This window comes from Eschrichtius robustus, chromosome 16 (assembly GCF_028021215.1).
Source record: "Eschrichtius robustus isolate mEscRob2 chromosome 16, mEscRob2.pri, whole genome shotgun sequence".
Taxonomy (NCBI): Eukaryota; Metazoa; Chordata; class Mammalia; order Artiodactyla; family Eschrichtiidae; genus Eschrichtius; species Eschrichtius robustus.
Genome location: NC_090839.1, coordinates 17,005,564 through 17,030,318, shown reverse-complemented (window position 1 = coordinate 17,030,318; position 24,755 = coordinate 17,005,564). Strand labels below are relative to the sequence as shown.

Genomic DNA, 24,755 nt, shown 5'->3' with positions numbered 1-24,755 from the left:
ATAAATCAGTGCTCAAGAACAGCAGGAGGGAGGAATGAAGGGTGGGAAAGATAGCAACCATTGCAAGCTGATTTTGCCAGCAAGCAGCTTATTTGTTACTGGAGCTACCAAGCTCCTCAAAATTTCTGTTAAAAGGGAGTGAATTGGTATTTATTGAAGGCCTGCCGGTATCAAGACTTTACATATTTTTTCCATTTAATCTTCATCAGAGCCCTTCAAGATAGATACCATTACCCCCTTCATTTTACACATGAGGAAACTGAGGCTCAGGGAAGGTAAGCTACTTACTCAGAATCACAGGTATTAAGGGGGAGCTGAGATTCAAACTGACTTGTCTGTCTTAAGCCTACATCTATGTTCTTTCCTTTAAGCTGTATGCCAGAAGCCATTGTCAAGCCCTGCTAACACCTTAAAGCAACCAAGTATCACTTACTCATACACTCCTTTTTTTTTTTTTTTTTTTTGGCTGCACCGCCAACTTGTGGGATCCTTGTTCCCCTACCAGGGAGTGAACACGGCCCCCAGCAGAGGAAGCATGGAGTCCTAACCACTGGACCGCCAGGGAATTCCCTATACTGCTTTTTTTTCTTTAATATATTTATTTATTTATTTATTTTTGGCTGCGTTGGGTCTTCGTTGCTGCACGCGGGCTTTCTCTAGTTGTGGTGAGCGGAGGCTACTCTTCGTTGCGGTGGCTTCTCTTGTTGCGGAGCACGGGCTCTACGCGTGCGGGCTTCAGTAGTTGTGGCACACGGGCTCTAGAGCACAGGCTCAGTAGTTGTGGCGCACAGGCTTAGTTGCTCCGTGGCATGTGGCATCTTCCTGGACCAGGGCTTGAACCCGTGTCCCCTGCACTGGCAGGCGGATTCTTAACCACTGCGCCACCAGGGAAGCCCCCCTATACTGCTTTTTATTAACAAGTTCAAATTACTGAAATCCAACACAGTACATACTGTGTGCCAGGGACTATTCTAAGTGCTAGGGATATAGCAATGGACAAGACAGATAAAGTCTCTGCTCTTGTGGAACTTACATTTATATGGGGACAACTGATCAAACACAAATAAATAAATGAAGATCATTATTGATTATATATATATAGTGATGGACATAAAGGAAATCAACACAGTTATGAGATAAGCGGTAGTGAGATAGGGTGATGGGCGTGGTGCTTTAAACTGAGTGATCAGGAAAGACCTCTTCTGGGGACGTGACCGTTGAGCCGACGCCTGCTGAAGGGGAAGGAGGCGGCCAAACATAGAGCTTGGGGAAGAGCATTCCAGGTGGAAGGAACAGCAAGGGCAAAGGCTCTGAGGTGCGAATGTTTGTCAAGCAATAGAAGGAAACCAGAATCTATCAAGGGTAGAGAACAAGGTGAAGGGTGGTGGAGGATGAGGTCAGAGAGGAAGGCAGAGGTTGGATCCTATACCGTAAAGCACTTCGATTTTATTCTAAGGGCAGCCAAGAGACCTTGGGGAATTTTGGATAGGGAAATTATGTGATTTGGTTTACACTGTTAAAGATTGCTCTTAGTGGAGACTAGACTGTAGCAGGGGCTGGAGAAGAAGCAGGGAGATGAATTAGGAGGCAATTTCAGAAGTCCAAGGAGAGCTGATGGTGGTTGGGACTAGCATGGTGGCGATGGAGATGGGGAGAAGTGGTCAGACTCTGAGATGTGTTTTAGAGGTGGAGGTGACAGGCTAATTAGAATATGTAGGGACTTCCCTGGTGGTCCAGCGGTTAAGACTTCTCGCTTCCACTGCAGGTGGCGCGGGTTCGATCCCTGGTTGGGGAACTAAGATCCCACGTGCTGCGCAGCCAAAAAAAAAAAAGAAAATTTATAAAGTTGTTCTGTGCTAAACAGTAGCTATGGCCAGCCCCGGTAGCTACTTAAATTTAAGTACAGTTAAACGAAATTTAAAATTCAGTTCCTCAGACACATTAGCCACATATCAAGTGCTGAGTAGCCTCATGTGGCTAGTGGCTACTGTGTTGGACAGTATAGGTATAGGACATTTCCATCATCACAGAAAATTCTACTGGACAGTGCTGGGAGGGCATCTAGGACAGTGGCCAACACATTTTAGGAGTTAAGTAAATGATAGGTATTAAGCACATTTGTTATGTCACTAGGTCATCTTTCCTATAAACTTACCTGTTCAACTAACTCTTTATTAAATGTCTCTACTGCCCTGGCTTTATTAAAGCAAAATCATGCACTGCCTGCGTTCTCATACACTACCTCTTTGCTCTTCAGATGCATACATTTCTCCAACAGATGTTTGAGTGCCTACTCTGTGCTTGGGATTGGAGGGAGTGGTGGACAGGGGGCATAAAAGAACATGATCAGGAAAGATCATCTCCCAGGAAAATGAACGTGTATGAGTGAAGGAGAATCTGGTACTTGAAGGCTCTGAATCCCCAGAGGGAGAAGGGAGTGATTCTATTGGGGATGGAGGTGGGGGTTGAGAAAGAGGGGAGTTTGGACTTGGCCAGGGCTGTGCCATGAGACAGCTGGCCAGGCAGAACCTTGGCCTGAAACACACTGCCTGAGACTCCCTAGAGTGGGCACATCAGTTTACAAAGCACCCTCATACATGCCCATCTTACAGAGACTGGGGGAGGTGCAGGGCCTGGCCAGAGCCCTCACCTGAGTGACCTGGATAGAGCCAGGAGCCAAACTTGATGCTGGGCTCCTAAAACACCCTACTCCCCTCAGCACTGAGGCTTTTCTCTGTGGGTGAGCAGCCCCTCCTCAAGGAGGCCTCCTACCTCCCTGATGGCCTTGGGGGCTGTGTTCCGTTTGTAGGCCTACCAGGATGGAGGGGCATGCTGAAATAGAGATGCTGGGGACACTGAAGGGGCCCTCCACAGGGGAGGTCAGCGTGCACCTGGTGGCCAGAGACAGCCCAGGTTCCGGCTCTCACCTGCCCGCTGCTGCCTTTATCATTCCAGGTGGGCATAGCCAGGGGTCTGGGGAAGAGAAGCATCCACATACCTGCCCAAGCAGGTGTGGGTCCTGGGGAGGAGATGATACTTTTCACTTGCCTGCACACGTGCATGGCAGGATTGGGGCAGGGCCACCAGGCTCATCTGTGTCGTGTCTGTCCGTGTATCTGTTCGCAGCCAGCTCGGCCACCCTTGGTCTGCCCAGCAGTGCCCTGGATGTGTCCTGCTTTCCGCGGGAGCAGATCCATGTGGGCACCCCGGAGCGAGTGGCTGGCAGCGTACCTGTCACCGCCACCGTTCTGCCACAGTTAAGCACTGGGCCGGCGGCCAGCCCCAGCACCAGCACAGTGCGGCTCCTGGAGTGGACCGAGGCCGCGGGCCCGCCTTCTAGGAGTGGCCTGCGGGTCAGTATTTGTGGGGATTGCGGGGGTCCAGAGAGCCGCAGCTGCGGGGCGGGGCCTGCGGGCCTGGAGGCGGGGCCTGAGGCGGAAGGTGGGGAAGCTGGCCGAGAGGGAGGATTCTGGGGGTGGGGCTTGGAGTGAGGGACTCTGGGGGCGTGGCTTGGAGTGCAGACCTCCCCAAACGAGACATTTGCGGGGCCCTAGGGGCGTGGCTTATGGTGAATGGGTTCCGGGGGCGTGGCTTGCAGTGAGGCGGCTGGAGAGGGACCATGCTGACTAGGGGTGGGTCAAGGGCCAGTACAGGAGTCGTGGTCCTCTGACCCTCCGCACTCCAGTTCCAGATAAGCGAATACGCACCGCCGAACATGGTAGGAGCGGAGCAGCCCCCAAGCCCCGAGCTGCGGCGGGAAGGCGTGGCCGAGTACGAAGATGGCGAGGCCCTGGCGGGAGGTAGCGATGCGGGGCCCCAACAGCCGGGTAGGAGCCCCAGGCCCGAAGCTGGGCACCCGCGGGAGTAGGGGGAGCCCTGAACTCCCTGAGGAGCCAAGACCAGGGGCGTGGCCCGAGGGGGCGTGGCCCGGGTGCCTGCAGGTGTGCCCGCGCCCACAGGTCGGTCTTGGGGCGGAGAAGGCTGTGGGCCTGTGGGGCGGGGTGGAAGGGAAAGTAGGCGGGGCTGTCCGGTAGGGGAGCCCAAGGTGGGGGGACCAAAGGGGAGGCCAAGCGTGGGCTCCGAGGTGGGCGGAGCCTGAGTGTGGAAGTGATGGGTGGGAAGCCTGAGACCCTTTTGGCCCCCTGCAGAAGACCTCCCCCAGGACCCTCCAGAAGATAACCCTCAGGACCCGCCAGAGGATGATGATGGCACCTGCCAATGCCAGGCGTGTGGGCCTCAGCAAGGCGCTGGTCCAGATCCTGGTGCCTCCAATGATGGCTGCCCCCAGCTGTTCCAGGAGCGGTAAGGGGGAGGGAATTCACCTGTTCTTCTCTGCCTTCGGGCCTCAAAGCCCCACGCCTGTTCTGGGCTTAGGAGAGGGTGTGGATGGTGCAGGGTGGGTAGTTCTTTCCCTCAGGCTGCCCCTCCCTCAGGTCAGTCATAGTGGAGAACTCTTCAGGCCAGAACAACTGCACCAGCGCTTCTGAGCTCCTCAAACCCATGAAGAAAAGGAAGCACAGGGAATATCAGAGCCTATCTGAGGAGGAGTCGGAGCCGGAGGCGATGGTAGGAAGAGGGCATGGGGAGGGTAGGGGGAGGCTAGAGGCTATACCTCAATTCCACTATCCCCTCCATTAATCCAGATCATGGGGCTGGGCTAGAGAAGACACATAATGACTCACTCATCATATTTTGGGGTCCCATCCTGAGTCAGATCCTGTACTTGGTTGGAGGGAAATAAACCACTCTCCTGTTTTTCTAGAGCTCCCATCTCAGTCTAGTGGCAGGGCTAAGTCACATTGACATGAATCAGTAACCAAGTAGATGTGCAGGCAGATGGAAAGCTTCATCACTGGAGCCCCATCTCTGAGCCAGAGGCCAGGGAGCACAGGGCTCTAGTTGCAGAGAAGCTGGAAGAGACAGAGCATGAAAGTTCCACTGGGCAGGCAAAATTGGCACAGGGCAAGTATTTGTGTCCTCAGTTTCCCCACCTGGGAATGAGGAGAATTGCAGTCAGGCTGTGTAACTAGGGGGGGTGTGCTAATGTGAGTCTGTGCCCATGTGGTAAGGGACTGTCTGCCAGAGCTGTGTTCCTGCTGGTAGCCTAGAAGAATATCCATCTGTTTGGGGAAGAACACCATGTGACCAGAGAGCTAGGCAGGGGCCAGGAATAGAGGCTGAGGCTTCACACCAATCCATGAGGACAGGAAGCTGGGATCTGGCTTGCCTTCCACAGGAGAAGCAAGAAGAAGGAAAGGATCCAGAGGGACAACCCACCACTAGCACCCCAGAAAGTGAGGAGTGGAACAGCAGCCAGCCTGGTATGATAGCCTGTGTATATATTATATTCATGTGTGTATACACCTTTGGAAGTGTGAGGCTGGGAGTGTGGGTTACCATTGTGATGGTGTGTTGTACATATACAGATGACCATAAGTTAGCATGTGTGTGACAGAGAGAATGAGAGAGAGAGAGAGAGACAGTGTTTTTGGTTTGTGCATCAGTATATGTGTGTTCTTGGGGGTTATATCATGTGTTTGTTTATCCTCTTTTATCCAGTTGTGAGTAGGCCTCACAATATCCAAAGACTTGAGCAGCCTTTAATGGCACCATGTGGTATTGCTTCCCTTTGGTGGTGTGAGCAAGTCCGTACTGGTCATTGGTCTGACCTTGCTATTTGGGCCCCCATTCTGACCCTTCAGTTCTAAGAAAAATGGAACAAAGGTCATTCATAGTTAGCTCTGGCCCTCAGGTCTTCTCCATTACCATCTCCGCATTGCCATGTGACAACAGCCAACTGGAGCCAAGTAACATTTATCACACTTATAATCACCTAGATACTGGGTAGCAATGTCTGTCTTCCTCCCTCAAAACCGAATCTCTTCTACTAAGCATTTGTATCCCTGGTCCTTAGTCCAGAGGCTGGTGTGGAGTACACTCTCAATAAATGTTTGTTCAGTGGATGAATGGAGGAGTTGTATGTTGGTGCTTCCTCTTGGACCATGGCTCAGTTGCATGAGCCACTGTCTTTCCTGTCCCAGAGAGAACCAGAGAGCGAGGTCAGTTCTAGGGCATCGTTCTGCCTTGATGGATCCAGTGCCGTACAGAGGAGCGCAGTCTGTGTTCAGGGCTCTGAACTCTATAGAGCCTAGTCCGTATTTTGCCCATCATAGCCAAACCAGATTTCCACCGCTCTCTCTCACACCCGAGGCTGTCACATCAGAAGCCAAAGTCTTAGCTGTCATTGGTTTATGGCATCTCAGGTCTTAAATAGAGGAAGGAGTTAGTGTCTAACGACTGTTGGCTCAACTGCTCTATCTTTCTTAAGGAAATACGTTCTTTTTTTGTTTCTTGGGGCCGCACCGCTTGGCTTGTGGGATCTTAGTTGCCCGACCAGGGATCGAAGCTGGGCCATCGGCAGTGAGAGCACGGAGTCCTAACCACTGGGTCTCCAGGGAATTCCCTCCCCAGAAATACATTCTTAAACCAGCATTTTTTTAGCTGGGTCCTGTTGACCAGTCTAAAGTTATCTTTTGATTCATACATTTCACCATCTCAACTGTGAACATTAGTGTGGCATTGGTTTCTGGATATTTTCTCCCTTCTGCCTTTTTTCAAGGGAAGAAACTTTATCAGTAGACAGAAGTTTGCATTTATGGCTAAAATCTTTTTCCACTCATTTTTGGGATCTTTTGGGAGAAGAATCTGGGGGTAGGGGTGGAGGTGGTAGGGCTGCTTGCATGTCCTGTGTGTGTGGATAATCTGTATTTTATCTACATTCTATTTGGCAGTTTGACGGCTACCCTATTGGATTCATGTTCTAAACACCTGACGTATCTAGCCCTGATGTAATGTTCCAATAGTTTAAGAGTTAGAACCATGTAACTCATGTACACACACTCAGCCTTCTCTCCCATATATTTCCTTCACCTTTTCAATTGTTTTGTGTGAAGCATCATTTTCTTTTTTTTAATTAATTTATTTATTTTTGGGCTGCGCTGGGTCTTTGTTGCTGCCTGCAGGCTTTCTCTAGTTGCGGCGAGCAGGGGCTACTCTTTGTTGCGGTGCATGGGCTTCTCATTGCTGTGTCTTCTCTTGTTGTGGAGCACGGGCTCTAGGTGCATGGGCTTCAGTAGTTGTGGCACGTGGGCTCAGTAGTTGTGGCTCACAGGCTCTAGAGCACAGGCTCAGTAGTTGCGGTGCACGGGCTTAGTTACTCCACGGTATGTGGGATCTTCCCGGACCAGGGCTTGAACTCTTGTCCCCTGCTTTGGCAAGCAGATTCTTAACCACTGCACCACCAGGGAAGTTCTTCTCCTTGTGGTTTTGATTTGCATTTCCCTGATGGCTAATGATGTTGAACATCTTTTCGTATGCTTGTTGGCCATTTATATATTCTCTTTGGAGAAATATTTATTCAGATCCTTGCCGTTTTCAAATTGGCTATAAGAAACACATTTCCTATCAAAATACAAGGAGTGCCATGCAGAGTTGGGGAACAAGTTGAGAATATTAAGTGTGTGATTCAGTACAAGACATTGATCAGTATGCCTCTTGCAGCAGTGCCCTCTTAAATTTACATGCAAAATTCTGTGAATTGCTCATTTTCCTGGGGAGGTGGTCCATGGCTTTCATTAGATTTTGAAAAGAGTCCATTTATACTCCGTAGAAACTGAGGGCTGGATAAACAGTAGAGCACAGCATTATGGAGCCCAGCCTCTTGAGTTTGGTCCAGGCATAGATCCCTTATTCTTTTGGGACACAAGTAACGGGCTCTTCATTAAGCATTCTGTCTTAAAATGAACTGACTAAGAATTGGCAAACCATGCTCTATAAGAAGTAGATAAATACAGAGATGTATCTGTAGCAATTTGAAATGAAGAGACCCAGCCAGTGGTGGCATCCTGATGACTGCTTGTCATCGGTTGTTCTTGAACCATGGTGTTCTGTTCTTCTCTTTACATTTTTTTGTCTTTCCTGTTGACCTTCCAGTGGAAGGTCTGGCTAGAACCATTAATTTGGGAATTATCTCTACTGAAAAAACTGAAGCCATGCTGAAGAGGCTTCCAGAGAGAAGATGGGAGGGAAGTACTATATTGATTTCTAGGGATCCACCATTAATGAGCAGAGTTAGGGTGGGAGAAAGAAAAACTGGTAATGGAAGTAGAAGAGGTGGAATATACAGCCAAGAAAGTAGAGCAAGAAGGAAATGCTGAGATGGAACAGGTGGCTGGTAGCACATGGAGATCAAGAGAGTTGAGTAATAAGACAAGATCATTGGATTGTGGCCCTGGTGACTCAAGAGAGCAATTTCATTAATGTGTAGAAGTAGGCTTAAGACTGGGTGATTAAGAAGGGAATTCGTTAAAAGAATGTTAAAGTTCTTCATAATATCCCTTTTATCTTTTTGAAGTCTGCAGGATATGTAGTGATATCCCTTTTAAAATTTCTCCTATTATTATGTGTGCCTTCTCTCTTTGTTTCTTTTTTTCCCCAGCTTTATTGAGATATAATTGTCATGCAACATTGTGTAAGTTTAAGGTGTACAACATGTTGATTTGATATATTCATAGGGTCCCCAACCCCCGGGCCGTGGATCGGTACTGGTCCGGTCTTCGGCCTGCTAGGCACTGGGCTGCAGAGCAGGAGGTGAATGGCAGGCAAGCGAGTGAAGCTTCATCTGCCACTCCCCTTACCCCCCGCCATCGCTCGCATTACCACCTGAACCATCGCCCCCGCCCCCCTCCATGGAAAAATTGTCTTCCACGAAACCCGGTCCCTGGTGCCTAAAAGGTGGGGACCGCTATTCTAAGGGGTGACCCAGGTTTCACTCAGGACAAAGGGGAGTTGGAAGAGCAGTGCTCTAGGTTGCTGTGTCGGTGTAGGTCTCAGAGTTTCCTGGCTTAGTTGATCTGTTGGTGAAGAAAATACCTGCTTTGGCCCATCTGGGTTAGATGGTTGGGATCTCAAGCTTCAGTGGAGTGACTGGTGAACTTAGGCAGCTCCTAGGAGCCATGTAGGTTCCAATTAAGGAAAAAGCTTCTTCCTGAGTGACAAACCACTCCACAGCAGAATGACCCAGAGCGATAGCCAAGCGAGCCAGAGCTAGGCAGAGCGAGAATCCAGATCAGACAGACTTAGTGGAGACCTAGGAAGGATCCAGTATTTCATAAGGATCTTTTACTCACAGCATCTCACTTACTCTTCCTGATGACCCTCTCTGGTAGACAAAGTGATCTGCATTTGACAGATGACAAAATTGAGGCACGGAAGTTTCTAGAAGAAGCTGGAGCTATTCACCCGAGCGATATGAATTGATTGTGGCAGATTTTTTCAGGCTGACGTTGGGAGCTTACCTTACATGTTGCCAGCTTTTCCCGTCTTTAAAGGATGTTTTGCCTCTGTGTTGGAGGCCAGGACTCCATCTCAGGCTAAATTGAAGGTCCCACAGGGGGATTCAGCTCCCCCCTCCCCAGGACCTGGAGACTCCAAGGGCTGTAGGCTCTGACCAAAGTATGTGTGTGTGAGTGCGTGTTTGTGTGCACTCTATGTGTATGTCTGGGGTGTGTGTGTGGAATCAGTCTCTACTCTGTGGGCACGCCAAGCACACGTACATACATTTTGTCTCTATGTGACTCTGTCAGTGCTCAGAGGAAGAAGAATCGGGAAAAGGGGGTTTCTTCTTTCTGTGTGGTCTCTTCTGTTTCTTCCTCATTGCATGTTTTCCTCCCATCTCTCTTTTTCCTCTTCTCTCCCGGTGAGCTTAGGTGGTGCTGTGATTAAGTCCTCTGGCTCAGGATTTGTCACGCAGCTTTGTCCCTCTGTGGTTGAGACTCTGTAACCTCTGTTAGTCACTCCCTAATCCGAAGTGCTTTTGCTGACAGTAGGCTGGGGGGTGGGGCGGGACGGACAGAATTCGGTACAGCCCGCTGTGTGCGGCACCTCATGGCTGAGTGGGACCAGAGGGCAGCACGCGATCACAGACACAAGTTTGTTTTGGAGGTTAAGGTAGAGTGGGGTTGGAAGATAGTATTTGAGGAGCAGCCCAGGGGTCAGCCTGTCTGTCTCCTGCCCACAGCCTCAGGGGAGAAGAAGGAAGGCTGGTCGTGGGAATCCTACCTTGAGGAGCAGGAGGCCATCACTGCCCCCGTCAGCCTCTTCCAGGACGTGAGTCACATACTTTCCTCCTAGGAAGAGCTTGTCTTCCCAGCCCAGGGGCTCACCACCAAACTCAGGCCTTCTGGTGTTTTCTGCGTCTGACATCCCTCAAAGGACTTGCAGAACGGAAGGTGGAAAGACTCGTTAGGGGCCCAGAGTAGAAAAGGGCTCACCGAAAGGGGCTTCCTCGGTGGGAAGAAATAGGGGAGTGGGACCCAGGCTCACCCATCACTGGGCCTGCAGACTTTTGAATTCTGGTGCTTTCTAATCAATTCTGATCTTTCCATGACTTGGGTAAGAGAGAGCCCTGACATCCATTTTTCGAGGGACCTAGGAGCTAGTCTGTTCTGCTTTGGATCCCTGCACTAAAGATCCCCAAATAAGTTACCCCTTTGGTAGTACTGGGCAGGTGGAGCCCAAAGGCAGTTCCTTCGCCGCAAGCCCACTCAGCAAGGGTAAGGCTGGAGGGAAGCTGAGCCCTCTCCCATCTGTGCGTTGACAGTACCAGGCGGTCACCCATAACAAGAATGGCTTCAAACCGGGCATGAAGTTGGAAGGCATTGACCCTCAGCACCCAAGCATGTACTTCATCCTCACCGTGGCTGAGGTGAGCTGAGGCTGGCACCCCCATCCTGGTGACGCCTCTCAGGATGGCTTGAAGGAGCCAGCCGGGGGCACGGAGGGCCCGGACTCAGATGACGGGGGCACTGCACTGCCCTCAGAAAGGGGAGGGGAACGCGCAGAAAGCTAAAAAACAAGCAAAAAGCAGGCGAAGGGTCGGGGTGGTGGTGTTACTGAAGAGGAGCGCTCCTGAGGGCGGGGATGGTGGCACGAGCCCAGCAAGGTCCTTGTCCTCTTAGGAGCTCACAGTTGTGTGGGAATCAGCCAGATAAACAGCAACAGCCGCAGGGGTGATGACAGATGTGACCAGGGGGGCACTGAGGGGACAGGAGCGGCTTCAGAGAGGAAGGGCCTCCGTTGCTGAGTCTCGAGAGATGAGTTGTGAATGAATAGGATGTTCCGGGCACAAGAGGCAAAGCGAGCGGAAGCTCTGGGGCGTGGAATGCCACATTCAAGGGCGCCATGCTCAAGGAGCCGCCATCAGCTTGCTGAGGTCTGAGCAGTGAGAGAAGGTAGCAGAAGGAAAGGTCCCCGGGGACCCTGAGCAGGCCTGAGCCTTGGGCACTGCCCTTGGGATTCTATCCAGGGTTCAAAGGGGCCAGAGAGTGCCTTAGAATCTACCTGTCTTGTGCCCAGAGCTCAGGGCTCGTGAGTATGTGAACCATCCTCATTGCAGGATGGGAGGGTATGGGGCAAAGTGCAGGATGCAGGGAAACCTGGGGGTGAGGAGGGGTGGAGTGGGGAACCTGCTAGCACCAGAGCCCCTGAGACGCCAGGCCGAGCCAGGAGAGGTGAGGGAAGGGGAGTGAGGCAACTGCTGGCATCGGCGTCCCTGTGCTTCCCCCTCATGGGGCCAGGTGTGTGGCTACCGCCTACGTCTGCACTTCGATGGGTATTCCGAGTGCCACGACTTCTGGATCAATGCCAGTTCCCCTGACATTCATCCCGCTGGCTGGTTTGAGAAGACGGGGCACAAGCTGCAGCCCCCCAAAGGTAAGGCCTAGCTGGGTTGGTGCCAGTGAGGCAGTGAGCCTCCCAGACCTGCCCCCACCCCTTGCTGGTGGTACCTCCTTCCCTGTTCCCATTGCACAATCAGCTCTCTGCATCCCATCCTGCTATGCCTCGGCCCCAGGGCTTCTGCTTTGCCCTTGCCCTTTGAGCGGACGTCCACCCAGGTTGTGTCCTGCTTTGGCAGGGGTTCCCTGGGCAGGTTCTCGAGGCCTGTGGGGTCCTCAGGACTGCCTGATTCTGCTGCTTCAGTGTGGGGTGCGCACGCCATGGCCCAGCCTCTGTCTGCACGGTGCTCTTTTCTTCCCCCCCGAGGGGCCTAGGTTACAAGGAGGAGGAGTTCAGCTGGAGCCATTACCTGCGCAGCACAAGAACCCAGGCTGCCCCCAAGCACCTGTTTGTGAGCCAGAGCCACGTGAGTGCCCCTGAGCGAGCAGACATGTGCCTCCCAGGATAGAGTCACTGCAGCCGGCCAGGCTCTCTGACTCAGCAGACAAGCACTCATCTACTGGTGCCCCCAGCTGGGCTCTGGTCCTCACCAGATGGGAGGGGCCCACTGGGCAGGGCCAGAGGAGGAAGCCGATTACGGGGTTCCCCCAGTTCCCTCCCTCCTCCCTACCGCTGAAATCCTCTCCTCCTCACATCCCCCTCCGAGCCTGGGCACTGAGGTGTCATTCTTCTTTTTGGCTTGGGTTTCTCTGCAGTTCTTGGTGTCAGGTCCAAGCCTCTATTCTGGGAGTGGCTTTTTCCTTCCTTCTGACCAACATTGAGGCTTTCCCATTTGGTTCCAACACTCACCCCTTGTCTTTCTCTCTGTTCAAGGCAGCCGGCAACTTTATCCCGCAGCTAAAATATCTCCTAATCCCAAGCAAAAGGTTTGAGAGATATATAGGGAACTCCCAGTACAACTGTTACCGTATGGAAAGTCCAGGGTCCCCGTGGGCCAGGGGCTGTACCATGCTGTCCAGGAACGGGCAGGTACCCCAGCCCCAGTCCAGCCCCAGAGATCATACTTAGAGGTTCCCGTGTGACTGGTGGGCTTCTACCAGCTATTGTGACGGAGGATGCAGATTTTTAAATCAAACTGTTTAAGTCCTGTCCCCACCGTTGACCAGCTTTGTGGTCCTGGGCAAGTCACTTAATTTATAAAATGGGGGTGATAATACCCATCTCCCTAGGGCTGTGGTAAAGACTGAGGGAGGTGATGGCTTTTGGAGTTTATGCCCGACATGTGGCAGGTGCCTCCCTGCCCTCCCTCCCCGCTCCCTGCCTCACCTGTCAGCTCCTCTTTCTCCGCCACCCCGCTGTGGACCCACCTGCCTCAGCCCAGGCTGGGGCAGGCTCGTCTGGGGAGGGGAGGCTTGTGCTCAGCCTGGCAGACTCTTTGGGTGAGGGTGTAGCCTCGTGTTAGTCAGTCATCTTCTGCCACAGTGAGGCTTCCTCTGAGAGTCCCTTGGAGGCCAGAAATTCCTGAGTGGCTCAGGGCTGGGGTTTATGATTCTGCCCTGGAGTGACCCTCTTTCTCAGCCTCTTTCTCCCGCCCTCCTCCCTGCCCACCCGCCAGGCACGACCCCCAGGGAACCTACTCCTCTTCCTTTGCCGGCGGGTCCTGGGCCAGCACAAGCCAGCCTGGGCCTGGCCGTGGCAGCCCCTCTTCTTGCCCCCAGAGTCCCCCACCCCTGGGCTTCCAGGTGGGCATGAAGCTGGAGGCCGTGGACCGCATGAACCCATCCCTCATCTGCGTGGCCAGTGTGACCGACGTGGTGGACAGCCGCTTCCTGGTGCACTTTGACAACTGGGATGACACTTACGACTACTGGTAGTGGGAGGACCCAGACTTGGCCCTGGGGGGTGGGGATGGGGGTGGGGAGGGGATGGCGGGGGCGGGAGGCTTCACGTAGACCCAGCCCAGCCCTGACATATTGCTCGGGGGACAATTGACTGCCCTGTGGATTTGATCTACATCATTTATTAATTATGATGGCAATTAAATATTTCATCTAAAAGTACCAAGGTTAAGACGAGCAAACCCCTGTGACCCATGATTGTCCCTGAGATATTAAGGTGCTGTTAGAGTTTTTAGTTACTGTTGGAATTTTCTGACTGTCTCACCTCATCTGTCGCACTCTCACTCAGAAGTAACATGAGGGTGTGCCCTGTCGCCGTGATCTCATAGGACAGCAGATTTAGGACCTCGAAGTTTCATCTGGGACAGTGAATAATTCTTTTTTTTTTTTAATTTAATTTTATTTATTTTTTTATACAGCAGGTTCTTATTAGTTATCCATTTTATACATATCAGTGTATACATGTCAATCCCAATCTCCCAATTCATCCCACCACCGCCCCCACCCCGCCACTTCCCCCCTTGGTGTCCATACGTTTGTTCTCTACATCTGTGTCTCTATTTCTGCCCTGCAAACCGGTTCATCTGTACCATTTTTCTAGGTTCCGCATATATGCGTTAATATATGATATTTGTTTTTCTCTTTCTGACTTACTTCACTCTGTATGACAGTCTCTAGATCCATCCACGTCTCTACAAATGACCCAATTTCGTTCCTTTTTATGGCTGAGTAATATTCCATTGTATATATGTGCCACATCACCTTTATCCATTCGTCTGTCGATGGGCATTTAGGTGGCTTCCATGATCTGGCTATTGTAAATAGTGCTGCAATGAACACTGGAGTGCATGTGTCTTTTTGAATTATGGTTTTCTCTGGGTATATGCCCAGTAGTGGGATTGCTGGGTCATATGGTAATTCTATTTTTAGTTTTTTAAGGAACCTCCATACTGTTCTCCATAGTGGCTGTATCAATTTACATTCCCACCAACAGTGCGAGAGGGTTCCCTTTTCTCCACACCCTCTCCAGCATTCGTTGTTTGTAGATTTTCTGATGATGCCCATTCTAACTGGTGTGAGGTGATACCTCATTGTAGTTTTGATTTGCATTTCTCTAATAATTAGTGATGCTGAGCAGCTTTTCACGTGCTTCTTGACCATCTGTATGTCTTCTTTGGAGAAATGTCTATTTAGGTCTTCTGCCCATTTTTGGATTGGGTTGTTTGTTTTTTTAATATTGAGCTGCATGAGCTGTTTATATATTTTGGAGATTAATCCTTTGTCCATTGATTCGTTTGCAAATATTTTCTCCCATTCTGAGGGTTGTCTTTTTGTCTTGTTTGTAGTTTCCTTTGCTTTGCAAAAGTTTTTAAGTTTCATTAGGTCCCATTTGTTTATTTTTGTTCTTATTTCCATTACTCTAGGAGGTGGATCAAAAAAGATCTTGATGTGATTTATGTCAAAGAGTGTTCTTCCTATGTTTTCCTCTAAGAGTTTTATAGTGTCTGGTCTTACATTTAGGTCTCTAATCCATTTTGAGTTTATTTTTGTGTATGGTGTTAGGGAGTATTCTAATTTCATTCTTTTACATGTAGCTGTCCAGTTTTCCCAGCACCACTTACTGAAGAGACTGTCTTTTCTCCATTGTATATCTTTGCCTCCTTTGTCATAGATTAGTTGACCATAGGTGCGTGGGTTTATCTCTGGGCTTTCTATCCTGTTCCATCAATCTGTATTTCTGTTTTTGTGCCAGTACCATATTGTCTTGATTACTGTAGCTTTGTAGTATAGTCTGAAGTCAGGGAGTCTGATTCCTCCAGCTCTCTTTTTTTCCCTCAAGACTGCTTTGGCTATTTGGGGTCTTTTGTGTCTCCATACGAATTTTAAGATTTTTTGTTCTAGTTCTGTAAAAAATGCCACTGGTAATTTGATAGGGATTGCATTGAATCTGTAGATTGCTTTGGGTAGTAGAGTCATTTTCACAAGATTGATTCTTGGGACAGTGAATAATTCTTGCGTTTCAGGTGTGATCCCAGCAGCCCCTACATCCACCCGGTGGGCTGGTGCCAGAAGCAAGGAAAGCCCCTCACCCCTCCACAAGGTGACCCTGCAGCCTGAGCCAACCCCCCTCTCCCTGGTCCCTTACCAGTATCTCATTAGCTGGGTCTTTAGGGGGCAGGGTGAGGGGACAAATGTGGCCTGGAGCCTTAGATTCTTTGCCTGGGAGTTGAGAACCCTCTGATCTTAGGAGAGGCCTGTCAAACCCTGACTCTGTTAAGGTTGAAGGGAAGAAAGTTAGATGACCCCCCACCTCAGCAAGGGAGCAGGAGTCCAGAGCAAAGAAAGTGTATCCTTCCCTGTCGGGGTGTTACGCTGGCCCACATGCAGTAGGGGTTCAGATGGGACCGGGGCTGGAGCAACATAGCTGAGGAGGGGGCTGGGGGCCAGGGTTCCCAGAAAGCCCTGTGAACTGTGAGGTGGTGTGCTTGCTTCTGCCTGGCACCCCTCTGCCTCAGGAGCCCCCTGCAAGGAGCAGGCTGTGGTGATGCCGGGGGACTTCTCTCCACGGGCCTTTGTCCTTTCCATGCCCCTGGTCCTGCTTGGAGGGGAGAGCTCCCCCAGTACACCTGGGTGCCTAGACATTGCACTCATCCTCTCCTCCAGACTACCCAGACCCTGACAGCTTCTGTTGGGAGAAATATCTGGAAGAAACTGGGGCCTCTGCTGTGCCCACCTGGGCCTTCAAGGTGGTGAGTCATCTCTCCCGACCCTGAGCTGAGCTCGGGAAGGCGAGGAGCCCTTGGCCAGCCAGTATGGGGCCCTGGCCTCCCCCTTTGGCTGTGGTTTCCCCAGGCACAGCACCTGGGCTCCCCTCTTGGGGATTCAGCTCTGCTGAGCTGGGCCTTGGCCTGAAGGCCGCTGTCCCCCTGCAGCGACCCCCGCACAGCTTCCTGGTCAACATGAAACTGGAGGCCGTGGACCGCAGGAACCCAGCCCTAATTCGTGTGGCCAGCGTGGAGGATGTGGAGGACCATCGGATGAAGGTGGCTCTGGGCCCCTCGGGCTGGGAGAGTGGACAGGCCAGTTGGGCAGGACTTCTGTAGGCTGAGTTGAGGTCAAGGGCATGGCATGAGCCAGACTTGAGGGAGGCTGTGCGTTGCAGGGAAGAGAGCTCTAAACTTGAGGCCGAAGATCTTGGGTCTCAGTCTGGCCTCATCTGTGACTTACTTTTGTGAGTCTGGATAAGTCACGTCCCCTCTCTGAGCCTATAAAATGGGCCTAATAATCCTTGTCCTATCCAAGGACTGATGGGAGATGCCAGTAACTTAAAGGGTGAAACCCTTGGGAAGTGTGGTGGCCAAGACAGATTACTGTGGGGTTGGCCCCTTGGTTCTTCCAATCCAGGATCTTGCTTCTGACAGGCCCCAGGGATGGGGAGAGCCTCCTGGAGCCTGGAGGACCTCCCGGCTGAGCTGGGCTCCACGAGGAACACCTGACCTCCAAGGGCCTTTCCTCCCCAGCTCCACTTTGATGGCTGGAGTCACGCCTATGACTTCTGGATCGATGCCGACCACCCTGACATCCACCCCGCGGGCTGGTGCTCCAAGACAGGGCATCCCCTGCAGCCTCCTCTCCGTGTGTACCCCTAGGGCACTCTGACCCTCTCCTCCTGATGTCCGGCCCTGCCCCCGAGCTCTGGCACCCCTCCGCCTTCTATAGCATGCCCACAGTGAGCTCTGGGGTCCCTCATCCTCCCCACCCCGGGGGTCTCTGCTACACATAGCAGTGCTTCTGGCCTCCCCAGTTCGCTGGGTTTGGGGCTGGAGGTGTGAAGGGCCAAGCTCACTTGGGAGCATATGCTTAGGAGGTAGTTGTACCCCTGGGGAGTTCTCTCAGCGAGTAGCAGAGCCACACAGAGCATGCGCTGTGTTTGCTAAGGCAATGTGGCTCCCTAAATCAAATCCTGGTCCCCTCAGCAGGCAGGGGTTAGAGGTCACCCACATCTGTTTCACGTGTGGTGTTGATTCTTCTTGATTGTTCTCTGCACGTGGGCAGAGCCTAAAAAACGTCACCAAAGTCTTGGGGGTAAAACTGAGAAACAAGAATAACATGAAAATCTGCCTGATGTGGCTTCCGGGGGCAGCTGTGCCCACACCGGCTCTGAGTTGATCTCCCCAAGGGTTCTCCTCCTTTCAGAGACTATGGCCTGCAGGTTTCCACAAAGTATATGAGAGCCAAGCCCTCATTCCCCCAAGAGGGGCTGACATCCATATCCATCCAGGAAGCGGTGTCCCAGCCTGGTTCAGGGCCCCTGGTACCTGGGGAACTGGTTCCTAGTGCTGACCTCCCTGCCCTGCATGACTCCTCTCCCAGCCCCTCGCCCACCCCCAGGGCCCTGTGCTGACCCTTTTCTTCCTGCCCCTCCAGGACCCAGAGAACCCAGCTCTGCCTCCCCTGGGGGCTGTCCCCCTCTCAGCTGTCGAAGCCTGCCACAGACCAGGACCTCCAAGTACAGCTTTCACCACCGGTGAGTGAAGGACTCCTGCTAAGAGACCCTCGGGCACTGTTGCTCAGAGAGGGTCTGTTTTTTGTTTGTTTGTTTGTTTGTTTAATTCATTTATTTTATTTATTTATTTTTGGCTGTGTTGGGTCTTCGTTACTGTGCGCGGGCTTTCTCTAGTTGCGGCGAGCGGGGGCTACTCTTCATTGTGGTGTGCGGGCTTCTCGTTGTCGTGGCCTCTCGTTGTGGAGCACAGGCTCTACACGCACAGGCTCAGTAGTTGTGGCTCACGGGCTTAGTTGCTCCGCAGCATGTGAGATCTTCCCAGACCAGGGCTCGAACCCGTGTCCTCTGCATTGGCGGGCAGATTCTTAACTACTGCGCCACCAGGGAAGCCCGAGAGGGTCTGTTTTATACCCACTAGGGGTGGCCGACCAGGGTCCACCCAGCCGCTCTCCTAATGGGGCCATGGTTGGGAAGAGCTAAGTGGGAACAATCAGATTCAGCCCATCTTAAGCCTTCTTCTTCTCCAGAAAGTGCCCCACTCCTGGTTGTGATGGCTCTGGCCACGTCACAGGCAAGTTCACAGCCCACCACTGCCTCTCGGGCTGCCCACTGGCCGAGAGGAACCAGAGCCGGCTGAAGGCAGAGCTGTCCGACACGGAGGCCTTGGCCCGTAAGAGGAACCTCTCGGGCTTCTCCCTAAGGAAGAAGCCTCGCCATCACAGCCGGTGCGGAGGGCAAGGGTGCAGGGCCTCGAGTCCTCCTGGGCCAGGCCAGGCCCTGATTCCCTGCCACGGACCTGGTCCCTCTCTCTCCAGGATTGGACGCCCTCCAAAGTATCAGAAGATCCCACAGGAAGATTTCCCGAGTGAGTCCTGGGTCATTTATTCCTGTGTCCTCCACCACGTTCACAATGAGTACTTAGTAATTGGTGGGAGGAGTCACCAGGGGTGCCCAGAGCCGGAGAAGCTGGCAGGCAGGCCACCTCTGCTTCGACATACTTGGGGATACAGAGCAGTGGCAAGACCACAGGGTGGGGCCTTGAGCGACCTCAGATTCCAGCCCCTTTTCATCTCTGGTTTTGCTGTGAGTTTGCGGGAAAGGCGCAGAGCCTCTCTGGACTTCTGGTTCACTGTGAGGTGGGATGATGCCTCCAGCTCTGCTTTTCTCAATCTAGGCTTCCAGGGAGGGAGGCCATGGCTGTCACTTTCTAGCTGTGTGGCCTTGAGCAATTTAATTAACATCTCTGAGCTTCAGTTTCCTCATTTGAAAACATGAATAATAGCTGCATTTCCGGTGTCAGTTACCTGAAATAATAGTGGCTACTTTGCTGTTTATTGAGCACCTACTATGGGCCCAGCACCGTTTCAGATGCTTTACCTATACCGTTGCTGACTCTCACAAGTGGTCTGTAACGTAGATGTCGTTCTCTCCTGAGAGAAGAGGAGTGGGAGGTTGGTAGAGTGAGGTCATTTGCCCAAGGTCACTCGCCTCTTAAGGGGCTGAGCTGGGCTTCAAACTCGGGTCTGACTTCTGCTATCGCTGCTGGTACAACAGACGTAAATTATCTGACCCACACGTCAGTTCACTTTTCCACCTCCTTTGTCTTAGATTGGCTGCAACAGCCAAGTACCACAGATTGGGTGGCTTCAACAGAAGTGTACTTTCTCACACTTCTGGAGGCTGGAGGTCCAAGCTCAAAGGATCAACAGGTTTGGTTTCTTCTGAGGCCTCTCTCCTTGGCGTACAGACAGCCACCTTCCTGCTTGTGTCCCACATGGTCTTTGCTCTATGCCTGTGTGCCCCCAGGGTCTCTCCATGTCTCCAAAATTCCTTTTCTTATAAGGATACCAGACAGATTGGATTAAGGTCCACCTTATCAGCCTCATTTTAACTTAATCACCTCTTTAAAGGCCCTTTCTCCAAATACAGTCACATTCTGAGATACTGGAGATTAGAGCTTTAACGTATCAATTTTAAGGGGCATGGGACACAGCTCAGCCCATGGCTCCAAGGGGAGGGACAAGGTGACCGAGCCCTCCACTGCATGATGAATTCATCTGTATCTTCAGCCGCTGGCACAGGTCCTGATACACAGCAGGGATGCTGGGGATCTTGTTTCAGTTGAGTTGAATGCGCATCATTTTTTTTGTTAGATAGATAATTTTTTTGGCCACGCCTGGGGGCACGTGGGATCTTAGTTCCCCGACCAGGGATCGAACCTTGGCCCTCTGCAGTGGAAGCACAGAGTCCTAACCACTGGACAGCCCAGGAATTCCCTGAATGCACATCACTTTAAGGCAAGAAGAGACCTTGAGAAATCACCTGGATCAATGCACAATTTCTGGGCAGGACCCAGGCTATTCCAGTTCTTCAGGAACAGTCTCTGTAACCCGGTCAGTATTAGCACAGAGATTTAAAGCACAACCTCAAGGCAGACTGCCTTTTACATTCTGTGAGATCTTGAGCAGGTGAAGCCACCTCTCTGAGCCTCAGCTTCCTCATCTGTAAAACGCTAATAATAATAGTGTCAATCTTAAAAGGTGGTGAGAGGCTTAAATGAGGTGGTCCATGTGAAGTGCTTGATAACCTGCAGGAATTATTAGTCCTGATGTCTTGCCTGACCCCCTCTTGCTGCTGTTCCATACTGTTTCCTCTTGGTAGAAGCAGAAGGCAATTCCTGCAGCCCAGGCCTGAGTGAGGCGGGTCTTGGCCTGCCTCCCGGCCCTCAGAGTGGGGACTTCAGAGATGGGACTGCCGTGGGCACCTCTTCTATCCCGTCCTGGTACACCTTGTCGGCTTCCATGTTCTGACTGCCAGAGGGCTCTTGCCTACTGTGTTCATTCCAGAATTATCCTGAGAACTCTTTCCACAGACTGAGGCTGTGGCCCAGATTGGACCGGGAAGGACTCACCCAAGGCCTGAGGCACTTCAGGGACAGAGTGAAGTCCTCTTGGGGGACAGAGCCCAGGCCTCTGACCTCTGGGCAGGGCTCCCCATTCCACCGGCTGGCTCTCCCAGAGGGGACACTTGTCACTCTGGATTTCGTTCCGGAGGAGACTTCTCACGCATCCGTGGGCAGACCTCGTCCCTGTGGGTTTGCTGGGAAACAGCTCCCTGGGGGAGGCTGCCTGGAGAGGACAGGCCTCAGCTGTGCTCACTCTGTTCGCAGGGCCATTCACGCCCCATGAGTGTCAGCTGTTGGAAAGAATGAGGAAACCGCAGTGATTTCCTTACCCAACCAGTTTATTTACAGATGGAGAAACTGAGGCCCATGTTAAATGACCTGCCCAGGACTAAAGAGCAAGTTAGTAAGGAACTAACCCCATTTCCTGATTCTGAGTCCAGTTTGTGTTTTCTATTATACTGCATTACCCCCACTGCCCACACCCCCCCACCGTGGTTCCCCTGCCTTTCCACAGTGCCTATTCAGCACACCATTATTAACCTCCAATAATAATAGTACTGTAGACTGAACGTTTGTATCCCCCCCAAATTCATATGTTGGAACCTAATCCCCAGTGTCACGGTATTTGGGGTGGGGCCTTTGGGAGGTGATTAGGTCATGAGGATGGAGCCCTCATGAATGGGATTAGTGCCCTTATAAGAGACCCCTTGCCCCTTCTGCCATGTGAAGACACAGTGAGAAGATGGCAGCCTGTGGGTCAGGAAGCAGACCTTCACTAGATATCGAATCTGCTGGTGCCTTGATCTGGGACTTCCAGCCTGTAGTACCGTGAGGAATACATTTCTGTTGCTTTTAAGCCAAAAAAAAAAAGAACAAGAGGAGCTGATTCTGACCTGCAGCTAGATGTTTTGCAGTTAGATAAGATATCACGGGTGCCTGCAAAAGCTCCTGTCCTGTGCTCTGGGGAAGAAAGATAGGGAGCAGCACAGCTCCCAGATTCCTCGCCAGCATACATGGAGCACCAGACACAGGGCCACCAGACAAAGAGGGGCACCTGGGTGGATGGGAGGCCAGACCCGAGGGCAGGTAGATGAAGCGCTGGTGGCAGTAGCTGTCACGGGAGATCCGGGGTGCACCCCAAATGGGTCCTGAGAGAGCTGGCTGGGCTGTGCAGCAGTTGCAGGCTCCCTGGTGGTGCTGAAGGGTGGTGCTCTTCAGGGTGTGGGCAGGTGCCTGGGTTTGGGCTGATGAGCAGAGAGGCAGCAGGCGGGCCGAGTTACAGAAGAACAGTCAGTGGGGCTGGAAACGGGATCCCAGAGGCTCTGAGGGTGATTGTGAGGTGCAAGGAGTCAGGGTGAAAGGCTGAAGCGAAGAGGAGGGATGCAAGGACAATGTGATGAGCAGGGTGGGCCTGCAAGGGGAGGGCAGTGGGGGACTGCGTTCACGAGAGTCTAGAATTAGCACCTGAACAGGATAGAGCCAGCTGTCTTGGATTCTGGGCAGAGGCAGGGCAAGCCCCATGGGACAGTGGCCATGTGGCCCATCCAAGGCAGGTAAGGCGGGTAGGGGCCAGGTTTGCCAGAGTGGCCAGAAGTAGATGAAGTCCAAGCAGACAGCCACCAAGCCTGGCCAAAGAGGAAGCCAGGTAGAACAGGGTCACTCACCAAATCGAAGAGCCGCTTGGAGGCTGGAGTCGGGAGCCAGGGGTTCCAGGAACAGATCAGGAAGCAGAGGGACAGGCAGCATGGCGAGTGGGTCAGGGGTCACCCCAGATGTGCCTGAGTAGACCGGGGTCTGGCACGCAGAGAATGAACTAGACCCGGCTGGGGACGTAGTGGGGAGGAGTGGAGCTTGAGACAGAGGCAGCCGTTACGGGGTGCGTATCAGACTGGGCAGGTTGATCCTGATTCTCAAACAGGATCCCCCTGAGGCTGCAAGAATGGGGGCTCAAAAGGACTTAGGAAAAGGAGGGCAAGCAGAATGGACTTTTGATGTCCGGGCTGAGGTTGCTTGGATGTTGGGGGCCGTTTTGATGCAAGGTGTCTAGAGAGTGGTGTTTCTGGGATGCTGCAGCGGATCCAGGAGAGAAGAGCATGCTCGAAGGGCCCAGGGTGATGCAGCCTCAGAAGGATGGGGGTGGGGTCATTCTACACAGTCTGTAACGTGAGGAACCCACTTTTACCCCAAGGGGCGAGCACTGGATGAGGAGTCAGGAGATCTGGATCACCCTCTTGGCTCTGCAGGGCTGCCCGAAAGGGGCCGTGGTCCTGCCCACTCTGCCAGCCAGTCTCTCAGGTGGCCTGGGGATGAGCGGGCTTCGGGGACCAGGTTAGCCTTCGGCCTTGGCTGCCAGCCTCTGCCCCTGCCTCTGCCTTCCAGCACTGACCACTGACGTCATGCACCAGTCCCTCTTCATGTCGGCCCTGTCGGCCCACCCCGACCGGTCGCTGTCAGCGTGCTGGGAGCAGCACTGCAGGCTCCTGCCGGGAGTGGCGGGCATCTCGGCCTCAACAGTCGCCAAGTGGACCATCAATGAGGTGAGGGCCCCTCCCTCTTCCGCCTCCTCTACTTTGCTCTCACCGCACCCTGGCAGGAGGGCTCAGGAAAGGCCCCTGTCAGGCAGAGCCCCACACCGCTCCTGACTCAACCTCCTGCGGTCCACACTCCCTCCCAGCTGCTCAGTGGGGGCAGGTGGGGTGGCTCGGGGTGAGGTGGGGGGCACTGAGGGACTGTTTGATAGGCCCATCCTGGTGGATGGGGAGGAGGGCGTGCTGCTGGTCTAGCAGGAGAGACAGGCTCAGGCCTGGGCCTCGGGAGCAAGGGGCCTCACCTCGCTCACCCAGCAGCACGGAGATGCAAGATCCTCTTAGGCTGACAAGAAAAAGCAACACTGTTAGAGCCCAGGAGGCACCAAGGCCGGGTAGGCCCGCCTCCTCCCTCCTCTCCCGAGCCCCGTCCCCTTGGCAACATGTCTCCTTTGGTTTCCAAGGTCTTCGGCTTTGTTCAGACACTGACAGGTTGTGAGGACCAAGCGCGGCTCTTCAAAGATGAGGTAAGGTGCAAAGCGCAGGGTGGGGACAGAGGAGGGTCACCATCATTGAGATGGCAGGACGCAGGAGCCCTCCCCAGCACTGCCCCCAGCTAGAGAGGGCCCTCTGTCGTCCCACCTGGGGGGACCAGTCATAGTGACCCAAGTCTTTGGGAAAAATCTGGTACGCACCATGGCCCAGCTTGGGAACCAAACACTCTGTTCAGACCGTCCTCAGGAAGGGAAACCATCCTGGAAACAGGATTCCATTCACAACAAAAGTTGTGCTCTCTGCTCGAACTTTTGTTTTCCAAACTTAGCTTCCTCAATGGCAGTCAGTTAAAGTGTATTTTGACTGGCACAGCTATTGCCATTTACTGCAAGGATCCTAACACACACGTAAAATTAAGACCCAAAAGCTTACTAAAGTTGAGAAGCAGTGAGCTGTAGGAAAGACCACTAGTTTTGTGGACAGGTGGATTTGAATCCTAGTTCTGCTGGTTGGAGCTCTTTTGAGTCTGCATCTTCTCATCTGTGAGATAGAGATGGGGAGTTCCCTGGTGGTCTAGTGGTTAGGATTTGGCGCTTTTACTGTCATGGCCCAGGATCAATCCCTGGCTGGAGAACTGAGATCCCATAAGCCATGCAGCATGGCCAAAAAAATAGAGATAAAATGGGTAT

At 52.5% G+C, this 24,755-nt stretch overlaps 1 protein-coding gene across 1 annotated transcript; it reads left to right on the top strand.

Annotated features, from left to right (window-relative positions):
- Positions 1-216: 216 nt before the first annotated feature.
- L3MBTL1 (L3MBTL histone methyl-lysine binding protein 1) lies at positions 217-24,403 on the top strand. Its single transcript, XM_068523931.1, is given in 22 exon segments — positions 217-275; positions 2,810-2,955; positions 3,127-3,353; positions 3,686-3,827; positions 4,149-4,302; positions 4,434-4,566; positions 5,237-5,321; positions 10,079-10,167; positions 10,661-10,765; positions 11,637-11,772; positions 12,111-12,202; positions 13,455-13,606; positions 15,659-15,735; positions 16,299-16,384; positions 16,568-16,678; positions 17,156-17,270; positions 18,063-18,162; positions 18,669-18,866; positions 18,957-19,006; positions 23,426-23,583; positions 24,036-24,132; positions 24,135-24,403. Coding segments are annotated over 21 exon segments (2,541 nt in total). The 5' UTR covers positions 217-275; positions 2,810-2,819; the 3' UTR covers positions 24,233-24,403.
- Positions 24,404-24,755: the final 352 nt, after the last annotated feature.